Below are 19,649 nucleotides of genomic sequence, written 5' to 3'. Positions count from 1 at the left end.
AGGCACATCAGATCCACATGATTCCAGCAGTTATTGCTCAAAAACAAAAACTCCAAATATTGCCAGTTCTGAGGGGGAAGACCAAAGGGAATTGCAAAGTTGTCAATGCCACTTTAAAAACCAATACTTTTCCAATATGTAGGTCTAATATAAATAAGCCACTAGATACTGCACAGGAAAGCCAGGAAAAAAAGTTGGCCTGGTATTTACCTAGCTTTAAATGTCACTGTTTGCCATTTAAAAAGCAACAAATAACGACAAGACACCCCTATACAGTAGCCCACATGTTGCCAAAGGCAATGCACTAAGTTGCTAAGAAAAGTAGGTGTAGAGAGTGCATTTAAGATGACAGACCAAATGAGGTAAATAAAGAGTAAGAGCCCCAGAGGTCCCAAACACTGTAAGACAAACACTGAGATAGCAACAAATTAATATACTGGAGAAGCCCAATGAAGGAAGCAGGCAGAGAAGCAGGAGGAAAGAGAAACCAGAATTGTGGCTGTAGCACCTTCAGTGTGGAGATGCAAGAGCAAAAGGCAGACTATGTAGCTGGACTCTACAGGGAAGCCTGGAAAGCAAAACACCACCACTGCAGAGACAAGCGCATTAAAGCAGTGTCAAGAGGCAAGAGCTGTGTATTTGTATAGTTTCTAATGCTGGAAGTAAGAAGATAACCCTCACGCCTAATCAAAGAAAGCTGAGATCTTTTTCACTCTCTCAGCTTTCTGCAGAAGTTAAAAAAGTTTTAAACCACCTATTACAAGGAGGACAAAACCCAGTCTTCGGTTCTTGTTATGTTTAGCAGTCATCTGTAACATTCAGCACTGACTACTTTGAAGGCTTCTGGCTGCAAGACAACAAGCCAATGTACCCTTCTGCCACAACTGGTATAATTAGCTACTGTGGGAGGACTGGAAATTTCCCTGTTTCCCCCAACTGTTTTCATTAGCTTCAACTGTGCAGAACTGGGAAAAAAAGACAGTAGCAGAATGTTCAAAGCTACAATAAGAGATACTACGAGTTGATACACCAAGACTGACTACCAGATTAAACTGAATTTTGAAGTTAGTTTACAGACCTCCACTTGGTTTGGTGGGGTTTTTTTAACCCATTTAAAAATCTACAAAACCACCTAACCCAAGCATCTCTGAACACTAACCCTCCATTTCCATTACATATCTAACACACTGATTGCACCAAACAAAATAAATTACATATTAGAACAGAACAAGTTGGATGTTTAATTTGGGCTGTACAAGTATATTTTTGGATAGCAGGTAAACTAATGTTGCCAGGGAGCAAACCACAAGTACTGAAAGTCAGAACATGCAGGTGAAGCAAGCACGTTTCAGAGCAAAACTCAAAACTTTTTCATGAGAGACCAGAAGGGCTCAAGTGGCTTGAAAAAACAGCCTGATTGAAAGGACAGAAGAAAAGCCAAACGTCTTCCCCTGAAGGCCACTTTTCTTCCCTGCTCCTTGGTTGCTGAAAACCAAAGGGAAAAAAAGTCTGTAACCTAAAGTTAATTTCTCTTCTGCTTTTTAACCAATACAAACAATTCAGTTACTTGATAAAAAAGTATGTCTTTTCTTTAAAAGTGTTAACCATTTCAGGATTAAGATAATCCTGCTTTCAAAAGCATCAGCTGTTCGTAGAGGAGAGGGCAAGCTTCCTTGTACAATTGCCATGGCATGTTTACTCATCAGAACTTAGGACCGAAAGCCAAGAAACACAACTGATCTACCTCCGTTTCTTCTTCCGTGTCAGTTGTGGTGTTGATTGATTCCCCGGCTCCTCCTTCTAAAAAGGCATGTACAGGCATGGCTTATTTTATAAGGGCAAACAAAAATTAACATGCACTAACTCAGGAAAGAGCTGTAATGGAAAACCATTTGTTGGTTTTCCAAACATTTAAGTGCTGGCATGGAAAAGAATATGGCAAGATTTGCCTTCCTTTAATTCTCTATACCCAACAGCTCTTATGGTCAGCATGCTGAATTTATCCCTTTCCTGTCATTCCATTCAGTCAAAACTTAATGTTCACTTGCTTGCCTGCTGCTAGAAACAGATTAGTGTAGGTAACGCTTCCAACTGCAGGCACATAGCAACAACGCACTATTGCAACCCATATGTATGAAGTGTTTGAAATACTTCAGGAAATAAGCTTATTTTGTTGGAACCGGAAAACACTCCCAGTATATCTATACAAACTGACCTCGATAACCATTTTTCCTGTAATTATTTTAGTAGAAAAAACAGAGAGCAAAGAAGGCCTAACAAAAAAACCCTCATTTATAATCTGAAGTCACAACCATCTGGATTCTAAATAGAGTCTAGTTTCAATGCAGATAAGAATCTGGGATATGGCAAGCTAGCAATGGCATAAATTAGCACACAGGCACAGAAGAGAAAGTACCTTGTTGCTGACACAGGCAACAGGAACAGCATCTCTACAGTAACACTTCTGTTAAGAGCATAAGGCTCTATCCATAATGACAGCATTCTGAACACACTAGACACTCGGCTCCGCCTAGAAGCAAGCTGTAGCCCCTGACAAGGAGCCTCTTATTTTAAAGAGGTCTTTCTCATCTTCCCCACAAAGATACCAGCAGTATCAGCCCACAGATTATATGCCTGCAAGATTCCAGATAAATAACCCATTTGCTTCATTTTGTGAAGTCTGTAGAACAGCTACAAGGATCTACTGAGAGCAGAACTTACAACACACAGACACCTCTCATGCTACAAACTTTGTTTAAATTCTGCACAAGGAACACTGTTTTTGAGCTGTTTCAGAGTGCTTTTCCAAGCCTCAACTCTGCAGCTGTGCTGCAATGTCCATTTACATCTGAGGGTGCTCAAACACTTCACTGGCAATTATAGAATGCACCAAGATCCCCTATTAATAGCAGTGTGCAAAAGCAAACATTGAAAGAATTTTCATGCACAACCCTGTTTCTGAATGGCTTGGATGGCTGGTAAGTGAAATGAGGAAGTGAAACTACAAAACACTTTTTAATTCAAGAGTATGTTTCCTGGGGTCCAGGGTGAAGTGGGGTGGTGGCAGCGATGATGAAGAGAAAGCAATACAAACAAATTGTATTTACTGGAAAATATCTGAGAAAAAAAACCCAGACAAAAAGTTAAAGGGCCAGCATCACATTATCTATTCGGACTGTATCTGTTCATACAAGCAACAGGAAAATCTACTCCTCAAGGCAGTATTCAGTTCTCCTCCCCTCTCTCCCCCTCATACCATAATAGCTGAGAAGTGTGCATCTTCTCACTCTTATTAACCTAGACATATTTCCAGGATATCTGAATGTAACAATAAAAGAATTGCAGGGGTTGCAGTTCAAGAATGTTTTCATGTTTTGCTTGAGACAATGGCAAATGGTCCTGTAGGCTTACAATGAGTGTCAAAATACTGATACTAAAAATTCCTCCCCAAAAAAAGCCCACACAATATACACACACACACCCCTCAACGGCATGTGTGCGCCACACATGCAGGGAAGGGAGAGAAGGAATGAGACAATGGAGCTTGCTGTTTGCAGTTCAACATTTACCTGCCTCTTCTCTTACTATCTTCTATCCTTAAGACATTCTAAGAAGGATACTACCAGAGCAAGATATTTAGCAAACATTCCTCAGAACACACTATAATTACATGCATCTATCTCAATTAAAATAATAAATAAATAAGGTTCCTTGTACACTATTTAGGCTCTGAAGAGATGAAACAAGTCAATCATCCTCCTACAAGAGGGAAAAAACGAATTAAATTCAACATACAGCCTGTGTAGCCAAGATATTAAAAAAAAAAAAAAAGAAGAAAGAAAGAAGGGGGGGGGGGCTGGATAAAAGGAGGTTTAACCATAAGCTCTTATGCTCATACACAGGCATTTAAGAAAAAACTAGAATTCAAAAGCTAGCACATCCAGAAGTTCTCACTGAAATAACTGGTTGCTCATCACTTCTGATCTAGCACCTGCATGCATAAATATAGACTGTGTGCCTGAAGTTAGACCCATTTTCAAAGTCTTGGCTTCTGTCTTTACATGAAGATTTCTTCAGTGTCTCTGATTATAGTACTTTTTACATCTGAACCTCCTATGTGAGAACCCACCCTTCTCTCCTCGCCTAACCACATATTGCAAGTGCATCTAGCAGTTTCTCTGTGCCTTCAGCACAACCCAGTGCTTACACAACTTACACTGCTTGTCTGCTTTTGGTAAAAGGAGAGACTTTCTCTGTAGAATTGTCCCCAGTGTGTTTAATTTACCTGGTCACCACCAAGCCACAGTAGGTTTTTCCTTTAACTGATCTGCCAGCACTGCCCTCCTGAGACAGAGCCTGTAAAGCCAGCTTGCTTCATCCATAAGTCTACATTTTTGTCAGCTGTTTCCTCACAACTGAGCTTTCTACTGCAGCTTTTTGAGAATCAATTCCACCTTTCTGTAAAGCAAGGATCCAATTGAACTTTTCTTACTTAATATTCTAATTCTGCACATGTCCATGATAAGAAGTCACTCTCTTTAAAAAGATGCATTTTGGGGGAACTGGTCAAATCATATTACACAGACTGCCACAGGAAAACACACACAAATTCAGTAATTAAATCTTCCTCCTGTCCTCAGAGCAAGTGTTGTGACCAGGTACAGCATCATTTAACTTCCTATCAAACTAAAGCTATGCCACAGGGGGCCCTGCATCCTGTGGGGCTAATCTGGTATAAACAAACCAAAAATCAGTTTTAAAAAAATCTTCTATTGTTTAGTACTTTTCTGGAAACCCTCAGTCTTTGACCACTGCAATCAGACAAGATGGTTAGATTTCATTTGTGAAAAGGTAAATAGCCATCAGATATAGGGGAAAAAAAAAAAGAAAAAGAAAAGATCATCTAACTTAAATAAGGTCCTTTACATGCTTTTCAAGAACCTCACTTTTGATGTATAAGCACTCAAAATTGCAAAGCTACAAATCAGACAGACTTTGCTGAAACTCCTGTGGAGGCATGTATCATTTCTGCTGCAGAAAGAACTAAAGGGTCAAGCACACCCCATATGCCACAACATCAGGCTGCAAGAGTATGAACTGGAGATGGAATTTCAGCCAGAACACTAAATTTCCTGCCTCCTGTCACTGAAAGCCAGGCCCCCTTGTGTGATTTTAAATGGACTTTCTTGGTAAGTGCAGCACATCAAGCTGTGTTTGGGACTGAAGTCTTCTTTCTTTTTAACTAATTCACAAAAATATTTGGTTCCCAAGGAAAATAATATAAACAAAGTAAAGAATATGTACTTTGTCTTAACTTCAGTGAAATAACTTCACTTAGACATACTGCTTTTTGTGTGTTACAAGATAATTCATGAAGCCTTAAAGTTACAGCATAAGGTTTAAACAGTGAGGTGTTTCCCAAATACCACCACTGCCCTCCCTTTTCTACAAGCTTTTTAAACTCTGCTTGTTTTTAACAGTCTAATTTACTTATTACATGTACCATGTTTAATCTTGCATCCAGTGGTGCATAGCAATTGAGTCAGGTTTACTTCCACCTTTAATCAGCCTAACTCAAATCTCATGTATGAGTTAGTGATGGGTACCAGAGTCTGCAGCTCTTCAGCTGTTGGAATAACAAAACACCCAGGCACCTGTACTGAGCCTACAGCATTATTTTTGAAAAAATGTGACATCTTTAGATGATAAAACAGCATGATGGTGTTCACATCCTTCTAACCCTCATTCAGTTTTCCTAGAGTTGATAATTTAGACTTAAGCATCACTGGAAACTGGATAATTTTTTTCCTTTTTTTCCATGCATCCTTTCAAAAAGTGTAGTTAGGGCAGACATCCCTCCTCCCAAACCAATACAGCTGGTTAGGCTAGCACTCTCTAGTTAATGCTGCATCAGGGCATGGCTGCTTCTAGAGCTACCCCTGCTTCCTGACAAGGATCAATGACATAGGAATGGGTCTCTGCAATTCTGCAAACTGGGAAGTGTCAGACGAATTAAGCCTTTCATATGCGGATCTCTCAAGTTGGAGGGAGACATGCTGTACTCCTCTAGAAAGAATGAATCTATAGGAAAAAAGGACACCGCTTTGAAGATGAAAAAAATATGATGCCTTGTAGAGCACAGAGAAAGGATGTAGTGGGTCATCAAGCACCAATCTACATTTGCTGAGAGTGCATTCAGTCACTTTTTACAAATTAAACTGAGAATTTAAGTGAAGCCTTGAAGCAAAACTGAACCTGATAGTCCACATATGCTGTGAAGAGTGCAAAACTTAAGACCAAATATGGCTCAAGTGCTGACAAGTATTTTTAAAATGTATTATGTACAATCAAGAAATAAGAAGTGTCTGTACCGAACCAAGTTTATAAAAAAAATAACTGCATTTGAAAATTATTGAAGATGTACTAGGAATCATTTTGCAAGCTACACAGGGAACAAGAAAGCACACAAAATCTACATGTGGTCCTGGACAAAGCTATTAAAATAACTTATTTCAGATACATACACACATACAAGTACTTAATATTCAAATTTATAGATTTTTTTTTAATGTCACAATTTAAGCAAAAGCTAAAAATGATACTTTGATACAAGAAATCTGAAGGACATCCCAAGGCTTATCACCTTTAAGATTCAGGATCTTTAAAATTTCAAATAGATATTACTAGACACTTGGTTTGCCATGTTATAAACACATTCGTCTTGGAATATAAACGGAAGCTTCCTAACTTTTTGGCTCATACAAAAAGTCCTATTACCTACGCCTGTTTCCTTTCAGGAAGATAGCTGCTGCATGGGACAGCTAAGGTGATAACTTCCAGTTCCACCTAACTTAGCCCTACTGTTCATGTGCAATGAATCAGAAAGCACAGGCAACAGACTTGTCTTTCTGTACACGTTCAGTTGGTTGGGTTTTTTTCACCCCAAAAGATTGAGCTGATATTCACATGCACCAGTAAGCAGGCACAGAGTAACAGATTTTTGCATCTTGTAGATTCACTTTAACGCTGTTCCCCAAAGTACAAAAACTCCACAGTTCTATGTATTTTTAAAAAAGGATGATAGAACTAACTAGATATTTCAAAGCGTCGACTAAATGCTTGCAAAATATTTCTGCAGTGAGGTAACTGTTTTTTCTCAAGAATAGAAACAAAGCAATATGCAGTTAGTGAACAGTCCTAACAGACATCTTATGTGATACATTCATTCTATTTTAGTGCTGGAAAAAACAGTTGCAATGAAATGGAATGATTTCTCACCTTTTACATTAAAGACTAGCCTAGTCTTCCTAAGACCAGAGTTATTTCCCTGCTCTGTTTTAAACCCTACTGCTGCTGCCATGACCCCTACTCTTCTCCTCAGGTCTCACAGAGAACTTCTCACACAGTCCTCAGCCATTAAGGGAGGGGGCAACTACTGTGGCATCAGACAAGGTTACTGTTACTCTTCTCTAGAAGTCAAATCCCTGGGGTCCAGATGAATGGTTTTCTCTTGACCCTGAAAGCAAGTACATGCAAGGACGGCCTGACTCTTAATGACTCCTGTAAGGGTAAAGCTAATGAACCCAAACCACCAAATTAACAGAGGAATTAACAGATGTGTGCTGGCTGGACTTCCAGTCCTACAACAAAAGCAGCAAAAGGAGCAAGCAAATAACAGCAATAGATACTCTAGTTTTATAATCCATACATCCCTGGAATTAAATATACTCAGTTCTAATACTGAAGCCCATACCAGGAGCAGTACAAAGGAACCATACTAACAGAGGACCTGATGCCTCTGAGATACTTTTGGGTAAGGCTAAATTTCCACTTCTGGTACTTGGGTTTTATACCTCCCAAGGCCCACAATGCCTCTACACTTCCCAGCACTAGAACCAGTGCAGCACCACTGAAAGAACTCCTCTTCTTCCTGTTCCCAGGGAAGCAAATAAAACGAAGCCATAGCTTTAATGAATACTATGAAAAATATCTGAACTAAAGGCAAAAAGAATAACGCATGAAAGTAGAGATTTATTACAATATTAATCCACAAATCATGCTTTTCATTGGCTAAAAGTTCATAAGGATCAATTTAATCTGCAGAATTTTACACATACTTGGAGCTCTTACAAAGTTTAAACAGCAGTCCTTCTGCAGCATCCCACAGCCAGGAGGCATTTTAAAATGCCGGCTGCTGAAAATCATATGGAAGGCTTGGGGGTTTTATCCTTTGTCATCATAGCACATAAATCTTTTTTTTTTTTAAGTTACTTCAAAGTAAATTCCATCTTTTTTACACTACTCTGCATCAAAAATCATTCTCACAAAAGGAAGATGTTTAGAATTAGCAGGTACATTCTCAGAGCTGTCAACAAAAACATCCAAGAGAAAGTTTGCACAGTGGCTCACTTCATTCCTCCATACAGTCACAGCAGTTGCCAGTTCCACAAGACCATAACGTAAATAACTTGACATGCTGCTGGAGACCTCCAATACGTCAAGGAAGATGCTTTATGTATGCAAATGAGACCAAGTTGGACGGGAATTAGGGACCAGATCCGGGGAGAGACAAAGGACCAAAACATCTCTAGAGTTTCCCCACCCCTTTGCTTTTTTGCTTTTCCTCTTGAGTTTTCTTTTTGCAATACTACAGTCAGAAAGACTATATGAAGTGCCTAAAGAAGATTTCAATAGGCAAGGGTAGCTAACGAAAAGCACAAGATATTAAGGAACACAAACTGATCTGGAAGCCTCTAATCAGTATGGCTTGACTGTACACATTGGGAATACCTAAACCTTTAATCTTACATGAAGTAAAGGGCTTCCCTAATAATTTTCTTTTTTTTTTTTTTTTGCTATAAATTGGATGGCAGTATCCAGCAGATGCATAACATTTTCTAACAGAATGAAGTTGAGAAGAGTCCTTTCATTTTTTTTAATTTTTTAATTGGTGCCACCTTTAACACAACTTTCATCTTCAGTTGTCTCAAAGCTCAGGCTAATCAACTTAGCACTGCAGCTATTCTCTTTTTTTGAGTGACAACTAACAGAGCCACCTTATCCAGGAACTACAACAGAGTTAAATACTTGCACTGCTAAACAAGTAAACCCAAAGTTATTCAAGCAATATGAATCACACTGGTCGAGTAACATTAGGGATTAGCAAGTGTTACAGGAGATGCAGGGGAGGAGGGAGCAGGAATGGTGCTCCAGGGTTTTTTAAAACTCTCCAAAGAGTGCAATTGCCATCTGGAAGGCAACGTATGCCTACAATTTTTGCTGTAGCATAAAGATTTTGAAGGAGACCTAAGTGATGTCTGTCTGGTTTTCTCCATTCCAAGACTCTCCTTAGAAAGGTGCCTAAGGACTGAGGGGAGGAAAAAAGAAAGAAGGTCAATTAAATATTTTTAATGGTAGATTCTGCTTCTGAAAGCTGTATATCAGAAGGACATTCTGGCTTGAAGAGCTTACTTCCCCTTCCTTGTAAAAGGATAATTTGGCACAACTGTAACAATTCTGAGAATTTTAAGATTTTCTTCCCAATCAGTACTATCTTCAAAAGTAAAAAAACCACCAAAAAAAAATCCCAAACACACACCAAAAAAAAAGGATGACCTTTGAAGGCCTGAAACTCCACTAAATGCATTTATAGTTTACTTACATTATTGTTATTGGGAGAAGCAGAGAAGGAAAGTTTTCAGTTGTCACAGAGGAGCTTATTGAAAAAAAGCCTCTCTTCAAAAGCCACAGGCTTTTTCATTAAGATGAGCTTTAGTAGTAGAAAGTGATACACTGGGTGGGGGTGGCAAAGTCTTTTCCAATTGCTACATAACAGCATTCTTGTCTTAAAACAATGGATTGTAGTTGATGGTAAAAACAGCAGTGTCAAATTCAGTGCAATATGTCAAAATTGTCCAATAGCCATTATCTTGCCCAAGATAAAAATTAACAAGTCTGGAAGGATTTCCGTAGTAAATTTGTTCCTGGGGTTTATGATACAGCTATAAAAAAACCCACAAATTAAACTGAAAATCTGCACAAGTTCAAAGAATTCTGTGGATTCTCTTAAAAAAAAAAAAAGTTAAAGCACCAGTCACGATTTTTCTTACAGCACTTTCTGCCACATACATCTGCATTAAACTCTGTTGTCCATACTACACGTGCCAGCATGCATTACTGCTGACAACGCCACTCTGAGCACCCAGGAAACGTTTTAGACTTCAAGGCACTTTCATGCACCTCTGCACAAAGCCCCTGCAAGGTGCAGTACGCGAGGCAGCTAATAAGGAGAACTCACTCACTGGGATGCACAGAAAGGCAGGCTCGCCCCTTAAAGTTATCTCACCATTGTTCCGATGCCACATATACAGGACCTTAAACCCAAGGCTGCCCAAGTGTACTCTTAGACCCAAGAAACACCTAATACCGCACCAGATACTTGGGATGGAATCAGAAGGACTTAACTTGGTAGGATGCCAGCACCTGCAAGAAGGCAGGCTGAAAGGCTGCAGGAGAGGCATGTCAGCCAGGCGGACAGCAGATCCAGCTGCCAGCTGAAACAATACTGTCTGCCCCTCCATCACAGACCGTGTGCTCCTATCACACTGCCACGGCCCTTCTCCCTGGCTCAGAAAGCTCCAGTGCATGTCAGATCCTGCACAAAGCAAGTAAAGCTACAGCTTCAGAATGTGGCAGCAGAGCATTTGTCCACTTTTTTACTATCATAAAGTATGAGTTAATAGCCATAAAACTTCTGTTGTAACAATTCATTATTGTTTTTGAAGCACTGCAATTTCAAGATATCCCAATCAACACATAATAACTCCCTTCCCCATCTTCTATACACATAGCTGTCAGGGTTTTCACTTCCTTCAAGAGGGAATTATCAAGCTGTATGACTCATTCTGTGCATATATATACATCTAATTATAACAAGATTTTAGCCTGAGCTCTCCTTAGAAATTCAGATAAACGTGTTTAACAGAGTTCAACAAATAATTTAAGATCCATAAAAAGATATTAAGTGGCTTTTATATGCTAGACTGCATGCTGTCTGCTTCAATGTAATAATATAGGCCTATAGAACCTGAAATGCACATACAAATTTGCTTCCCATCTAAAATGGGTGCTTGCATCCATTCCATGGTAAATGTGTCTGGGGTAAGATCATACGCTATTGCTATTAAGCCACGGCTGCTCCACACTAACTGGCTCACAACTTCATGTCCCCTGGAGTGTATGCTGTCTGCTAACCTCCTGGCAGTGGCTCAGATCTGGTCTCCGAATGCTCAGCAGGATAGCATGCTAACTGACACCAGAGCCTGTGCTAGTATGCAAGTTTCTCCAAGTCTGAGGATGCTGTGTGCCAGGAAATTAAGAAATGGAAGCAAACAGAGAGTTGTCAGATTAGGAAGGTGGCCGGAAAACAGAGAGGCACTTGAAGGAGAGGCTGAAATTAGGTTGGAGAGGCATGCAAGTACAGCAGGAAGCCCTGCAGATTCTTGTAGCTACAGAAACAAACCACTAGCTGCAGATTAGAGCTGAATACTGAGAAAGGAATACCCAGTTCCTGGCTTTCCAGAAAAAGAGCATAGCAATAACTCATCTGAGTGGTACACCTATCAAAGCATCTACTTCACTTCCCTTAAATGTTTCTTAACTAGGCGCTTGCAAGGATAGAAGTCTCTGCCAGCCTAAACCATTCTGTGACTCTAAGGATACTGAACTACTTCAGAGGAGGCATATGCCATAGTTTCTGGCTTTAGCAGAACTTCAAAAACAATACTGGATTTTCAAAACTGATAAGACTGTGGATTCAGAACAAGGCCAAAGTCCCAGTGCAGCCTGTAATTAAACAATTCCATTCGTATTTGTCAAAAACCTCAAAACAAACAGAAACTGCTTCTTGCCCAACAGTTTTAAAAACAAAAGCCACTTGAGAGAGGACAATTACAGCAAAGTAAAGTGCTGCCAAAAGGGAAAAACCCAAGGCCTACATACCATCAACACCTTCATCAAGCAAAAAACCTGCTCGGCTATGCGTTTAGCCTCCCGTGGGTTTAAACGTGCAAGAAAAAAAATCTGTAACACTTTGGAATCTGCCTTCCAATAACAAAGTGCTGTATGTTACTAATGTAGCCCCTTAGAAGGCTTATAAAATCCTCAGGGCTCCTCTAACACCATTTGTGGTTGTTGCCCTGTGTGTTAATAGCACAGGAGGCTATTAAGTACAGATCATTTAAATCCATTCACCAAACATTTGCCACAAGTTCTCAACTTCTTCTGTCATGAAAACATACACATACAAAAAAACACAGTTTCCCATCGTGCCCTCAGACACAAGTTCCAAGTGATGCTGTATGCCTTTTACTTAAGCATATCATCAACTGTGCTCTCAAAACACAAGAAGGGATAATTAAGCTCCTTACAGAACAGGTCCAGCATAGGCTACTGCAAGAGAGGATTCTCCTTGCAGTGACTCAGTCACCTATTGAGCAACAAGCCTTTGAACCAACAGCGTCATCCCCAAAGAAGTGAAACCCTGGCAGAAATCCTCTGAGTGCTAGCATCACTAGCATCAGGCTAGTATCAATTATGTTGAGCACTGGAAGCTAGGAGACCAACTTTTTGGACCACAAGCTGACAAAAGCCACAAGACAGTGGCTGATTTGTTTATCCTCCTGGGCTATATTTGAACTAGTGATCCACCATCTCCATCTTACTAGTAACTCCTTCAGCTAGCCATTTCAGCCCCCTTCTCTAACCTCCAGAAGTCTTCTGAACTCAACTATTACTCCACACACACTTCAAGAGGAAAAATGCCATTACTGTTGCCAGAAAACACAACTAATTCCACCTGGAACACACACAGCTCTGAACTTTTAAAAGCTCTGTAAAACTAAAGAACAACTACTGTATTGCACAGAATTATGTGTGGATACCCTAGAACATCAACTTATGATGGCCTTCGGTTGTGGTTTTTTTTCTATTGAAGGTATTACATGTCCACCTTGGTCCACATAAGAAAACCAGTGATCACTACATGTACTTTTATAATATGTCCCTAAAACTATTGTGTTTCTCAAAGTTTTGCAGCAACCCTCTTCAGTCTAAAACCTTTCTTCTTTGGTCTCAAGATGCTTCAGGAATCTCTTCTGTTATTCTGAATTATAACTATAAAAAGTTATTCTTTGAACTCTTTCTTAGATTTATTTGCTTGCCAAGAACACAAAAATAGCTGAACAAAGCAAGCAGCTACAAAGTTAGTTCTCCATGAGGAAGCATCTGTGCTGGTTTCATTTTCTTGGCTTTCTGAGGGGGGGGATTTTTAAATGGCAAGCAACTGGGATGAAGGGGGGAAACAAATAAACCAACCAACCCAAAAAAACACACTGAGGAAGATCAGCTAAGATTTAGTACAGCGAAATGTTATAAAGCTCTATCTCTTCTAGGATGTATTAAGTGAGTGGAAGGGTCTGAAACCTTACAGTTTTAACTGATGAGGGGTCCAAAAGAAATTAGCAATAACGTTAGCAAAGCCTGCCTGCAAGAATTGATCAGCCATCTAATGTCAAATCTTAGAAGTTTCCTCTACCAAGCACAGGGCAGGGGGAAGATCAAATAAACTGTCCCACTCATATCAAAGGACACCTCATACATACTGTATCTTGAAATTTTTGAAAGTGTCTGTACCTTTGCTCTCACACTAGAAATATGGCCACTGTGAACTAGTGTGCATCACTCGAATAGTAGCTAGAACAAGAACTGCAGACCTGTCACCCCAGAAGGCGAAGAAATTCACTGCCCACATATATGCATCTTTGTCTCAGAGCTGCATATGAAAGCTATAGAAAGCGACAGCCACATGTATCCTGATAACTCCATACAGCTATCCAATCTTCTCATTTTACAGCAGTTCTTGGCAAGCATACCAGGAACCTGTTTTAATTGCTAACTAATAACATACTTGTCTTCCGGGGGTGGGAAAAGGGTTAATCTTTTAATTAAGCAGTTCCTACAAAATAGAAGTAAATATGAAACAGTACCTTTATAAACCATGAGTTTCTCCTCAATCTATACTCAAACTAAAACAGCAGGAAAACTATTTTCTTGATTTTGACTCAAAATGGGCAATGCTATTCCTGACAAGAGCATACACCCTTCTTGGTTTTCCTGAACAGTTTACAGGGGAATTAAACATACAACCCAGTAAAACCCAGTGGGAAGACTCACACGAATGGAAACTTCAGTTTCTCATTTGATACCTGTATCTTGGCCAGGGTATACGGGCAATGGAATAATTCCTTTTTATGGGACCCAGATTAAGCTGTGATCTTGATGGTATTCCAAATCAGGAAGTGGTAGGGACTGAATACACTAACACCACCCAGCTGAAACATCCCCAATTCACCTATGAAACATAGACACAACCAGAGGATAAGTAAGACTTAAATACAATGCAATGTCACTGAAACAATTAATATTTAGAAGCTCAACGGTAGTCCATGTCTCTCATTTAGAATATTATCAGTGAAATTTTATGTTCCTACTGTGATTTTTTTTATCCTAATAAGCACTTCCAACGAGAAAAGACATACAAGGGCTATGAGCAAAGTACAGTTCTGAGGCCTGATCCTGCAGTCTTCCCACTGCAATGCAAGCAGCATGTGATTAACTCACTAATCACCATAAAAGAAACTATCGCTCAAGGTGAACAGCCATTGCAGAATCTGGCCTGAGAACTGGTGCATATTCAGTATGTATATCATGAAATAGTCTTACCTCAGTAAGTGCGTGCAGCTGTCCTTGATGCACACAGACACCCATAAACCTACAAGAAACAAGAAAAGAAAAGTGGTTTGGGCTTTTTTCCCCCCCCCTCATTCATTTGTTTTTTTTCTTTAAAGAAACTAAGAGATTAAGTAGTACTGGATATGCCAAGAGAGAAGGAAAAAGAAAAAAAAAAAAAAAAGTCAGCCTCACAGATATGGTACACCTCAAGGATGATTATTTAAACAGCACAAAATAAAATCATGTGTCTACACTACAATACAATTTGCATCAGCAGTTCCAAGAGAGCACAGGAGACAGCTCAAACTCAAGATGGAAAGTTCCTAATTTGACTATAGCAAAGGCCAGCATATAATGATTTACAGGAACAGCCTCAGAGTTCTGGTTTAAGGAAGTTTAAGCCAAGTAATCCACTGTTGATCTGCATAAACAGAAAATTACTTCCCTTTGCATTTTGCTGCCTAAGCATAAAGATGTTTCTTCCTATCCCATTCCTAACCACTCAGGAATATGAGGGCACATACGTGCAATATACTTCCCCTCCCCAACCCCCCCATTTCCAACACTTGGATTGAAGCAAGTTTCAACAGTATCCAGCGTACACATATCCCACAAAAGGTTACCTATGCTGCACAAGGTTCAGAATCATGCTGCTAATAGTAATGACTGTCACCCTCAATTTTTCTGGAAAGCAATAGAAAACGTGCCATACATTGAATATATGAGGAACAACTGAAAGCTCATTTTTACCACCGTACAAGCTGAACTTAAGTGACAAAATGCAAATTGATATTAATGGTAAATATCTTCCATGAGAAAATTCAGTAAAACTTAAATTGTAGGCACTTCAGAGCTCTCCCTGCACAGTTAAAGTTCTTTTTAGATTAATTAATTTCCATTTTTATCATTTAGATTTTGGTCTCAACAAGCAAAATCCACATTGTCTGTCACTTCCACAATGTTCAGAAATTTCCACTTTGCAAGCAAATTGTAGAAATGCGTGATTTCATTAAATGTGACTGGAATCTTGTAGAGAACAATTCGAAGGAAAAGGAGCTTTTATAACCTCAACCACTAGCAAATTTAAAAACAAAATTATGCAAGACATATGTAGTACTAGTTCAGCTAAGCTGCTTTTGAAGAAATGAATGATCCTCACTGTTCTCTTGTCTAACAGCTGACTGGTAAACTACAAGCAGCCAAAGAAAAATAATATAGGTAAGGTCCTTTGCATAAGCTTAGCTGTGGAAATCGGTTTTTATAACCAAAGAAGCAGGACTTGTACTTGAACAGCTATTGCCTGCTCTCACCTCAAACAATATTCCCTGAATTAAATATGCAAATTTTAATTTAAGAGATAGTGAAAATGCAGTTCCTTTTGTTTAATGAAAAACAATGGGACACAACCAGGTGTTCAGGGGAAAAGGAAGAAGGATTCTTTCAGATATGCCATCTACTCAAAACACTGCTGTTTGAGTTTCACTTCACACAGCAACTGCATATGAACAATTTTGTAAACAAGTTGACAAATTAAGCCTCCTGAGACTAAGAAATCCAGACTCTTACAGAGCTGAAAAATCTGTTTCTTCCTTAATGCAGCTCTGGAGCCTTTCAGAATGCTATCAGGCATGGTGTTAATAGCTTTATTCACAAACAAAAACTGAAAAAAAATCCAAAATATAAGTTCCACTATTAGACAACTTTTGAAAGTATTTTCTCTTTTATGAAACATGCTAATGACACAAGGTTAACCCAGTACTGCAGCGTTTCAATTCAACAAAAAATGAGGCTAAGTAATTGAAAGTAATAATGTTTTCATCTATATGTCAACTCTTCTTTTGTAAAGGTGTATTAAGTACTTTCATATTAGGAATTCACTGTATTTGACTTATTTCTAAAATATGAATGTGATTTAAGAATTTATCAAAATTTTGCCAAACTTTTCTTGTCTCATCTTTACCAATACGAAAAACAACACTGTCACCCAAAGACTGGTAGAATTTAACTTCTTCTGCCAACCTGTCTTGGTCAAGGGAAGTCTCAATGGAAACATTCATTACCTTTGTGAACCTACACTTAAGGAAGAAAAGACACACTGGCTCAGGTTACCAAGAGTAAGAGTTCAAGAATTCTTAAGCGTTTAGGGTTTCTACTGGGAAACAGACATACATCTCTAATTTTAAATCAGAAATTAAAACCAAAGCTCAATATCATGATCTCATGGAAGAAAGCTGGACATAAAGACACATTTATAACCCCCACGTATTTAGAAGTTATTACCCAGGAAAAGAGAAACCAGATACACTGATAAAGACAGAATTAATGAGTTTACAAGCAACATACTGAAACCATTTAAACTTTGTGTCAAGAAGCTCAGTTTTCAGACTCTGGAAAATAGATTGATATAATAGACCTCTAGTGATCCATATTCCTGGAAAACTTCTTCCTAGCTGCTGTATCAAGCAATAATAAGCCTCTTGGTTAAGCCAAGTACTGCTACAAAACACTGTTGGAAAACATTTTCACTAAAAGATAATACACACAGCTGCTACCAGGAAATACAATTACCAAGCAAGACTTCACATAAAATTTTACATTTCTGAGATTGCCCTAGATGAGAATGCAAGTTCTGTGGATAGGAAGCTGACATGCTGGTCCAGTACAGCTGAGATTATTCCTGTTGGCTAGACGCACTGTCTCCAGAGCCAAAATGCGCTTGTAGGTGAACATCAGCAGAATGTCTTGTCAGCCAAAGGTTACGTTTCCTATAAGCATTGCTAGCTGGCAGAAGCTTCAATGAGCCAGTCATCCACAAAACAGGAGACCACTTGCAGATTTCAGGAAGTTTATTTTCAAGACAGTGTATGTGGCCTTATCAGGAAAGCTGAAGCACTTCCAAAATCCTAACTAGCGGTTGGAAAAGTTTCCCCAGAAGCTGCAAATATGAAGGATGCTATTTGAGTCTACCCTATAAATACAATACAGAACACTTCCACCACAAAATGCTTTCTAACAAATGTCAGCAACGTTCAGATGTTGGAAGTCTCTTTCCATAAACCAGATTATTCCTCAGTCTGGAATATCTGCCCTCCTAGAAAAGAGCATGAGAAGGTACTCTGGATATTTCTTAGAGCCATTACCCAAACTTCTCTCAGTTCAGTGAGACTGCAAGGGAGAAAATTCTGGACGGGAAGGGGGAGACAAAGAACTGTAGCATCAGCCTGCAATCTTTGCCTTCTTGATAAATCAAGGAAAACTAATATCCAGATTATAAAGCCACTGCGGACATCTAGACACTGAACACATGCTTCCCATTAAAGGAAGTTCACTGGGACACATTTCTGTTCTGTGGATAAACCTGGGGCAGCTAGAGTCCAACATAATAAAAATCAATGCCCTCTGAAATCTACTGTTTGTATGAGAAAATTTGGCCATTTGATGATACATCAAACATAAAAAACAAACCAAACACACCAAGTCAAAAGTCTCTCCTATGAGCTCAGTAACACTAACAGAACCAAGGTCAAGATACACATACTTCATTGCACTGACTGTTGAAGAAGGGAGAGGGTGAGTAAGAATGTAAAGTCTGTGTTAAGACCCTCCCTAATGTTTTAGTCACCATGCTAGATTAAAAATGTATTTTAAATTTTCTACACTTGCATTTTGATTGTAGACATAGATGTAAGGCATTTAACAAAATACAGAAACTGTAACATATTATATACAACACATACAGCCTCTTTCCTGTCTTGTGCACAGCATTTCTAAAATACTCCTTTTTGATAACAACATCGCAGAGAGAGAAGTAAAAATATTTGTCTTTTCTGTTAAAACATTGCTCAATACAGGACAAAGGATGTTAAGAGACAAAAGCCATCCCTCTGCCTATTGTAACAAAGTCCATCACAAGTACTTTCACAAAAAGGAAGGTCTGAAAGGAGAAAACCGCACACAAAACAACCCTGGTACAGCATCCCAAGGGTACTAGATCTGTCTGAAAGGAGACTAAATAAAACTCTCCTTCAAAGTTCATGTAATGCGCACACTGCTTGCTTATTTGTGTGTGTGCACACACAAGAAGGTGGATTTAATCAATGAGTCAATCTGCCTGCACACTCTCTGCCAAACACGCAGCAATACCTCCAAGTACTCCCATGAGAGCACTTAAGACATGAGCTAAGGCTTTCTGTGTACACAGTGTTTCAAATGAAGTCCCCAAGGTACAGATCAAATAAAGAAATACTTTTTCATGCAAACAGTAGTGATATTAATGACTGAAATTCTATCTCAAAATTGAAGATACACTAATTTAAGAGACAGCACAGCAGATTGAGAGTCTGCGTTAGCATACCACTGCATTTGTGAAAATGAGAGAAACACACCTGTAAGACATTACCAGAATGAAAAGGTATCAGGTCTCTCAGGCTGCAGCCCTAAGGCTCCCAGCCTAGGACACAAGGACAGATTTCTTGAGTCCTTTCCAGCCTTATTTTCTTATTTTGATTTGGGTAAAAACTCACAACTATGGCAGCACAGCAGCATTCAGAGAAGCAGCAAAGCAGTAAAAAAATTTACAAGCATCTACCAGACCTTTCATAACCCTGGTACCAGATCTAACCCGTGCCTTGAACAGCATTGCACTTTAAATGGGACACAAGCTAATATGTGGCCGTGAAGAAATGCTCCCAACTGCTGTTTTCCTTAACCCCAGCAACTACAGTCTCGCCATGTATCAGCTAACCTGTACTAATGTGGCTATAGTAAACAACGCATGGTGCAAACCAGAACTCCACCTCACTTTCCCACTCCTGTTCTCACCATCTGTTTTGAGGAAGATGTGATAAAGCCAGCACATC

General features: G+C 39.3%; 1 protein-coding gene across 2 annotated transcripts in view; it reads right to left on the bottom strand.

Moving 5' to 3' along the window:
• TESK2 (testis associated actin remodelling kinase 2) overlaps positions 1–19,649 on the bottom strand; it is an 84,772-nt gene that overhangs the window by 30,463 nt on the left and 34,660 nt on the right. For both annotated transcript variants that reach the window (XM_037403686.1, XM_037403687.1), the window contains exon 4: positions 14,782–14,830. In XM_037403686.1, the coding sequence (XP_037259583.1) occupies positions 14,782–14,830 (49 nt within the window). The remainder of the gene's footprint in view (positions 1–14,781; positions 14,831–19,649) is intronic.

Source organism: Falco rusticolus, chromosome 11, assembly GCF_015220075.1.
Source record: "Falco rusticolus isolate bFalRus1 chromosome 11, bFalRus1.pri, whole genome shotgun sequence".
NCBI lineage: Eukaryota > Metazoa > Chordata > Aves > Falconiformes > Falconidae > Falco > Falco rusticolus.
Note: the sequence above shows the minus strand (reverse complement) of the source record. Positions and strands in the feature narration are given on the sequence as shown.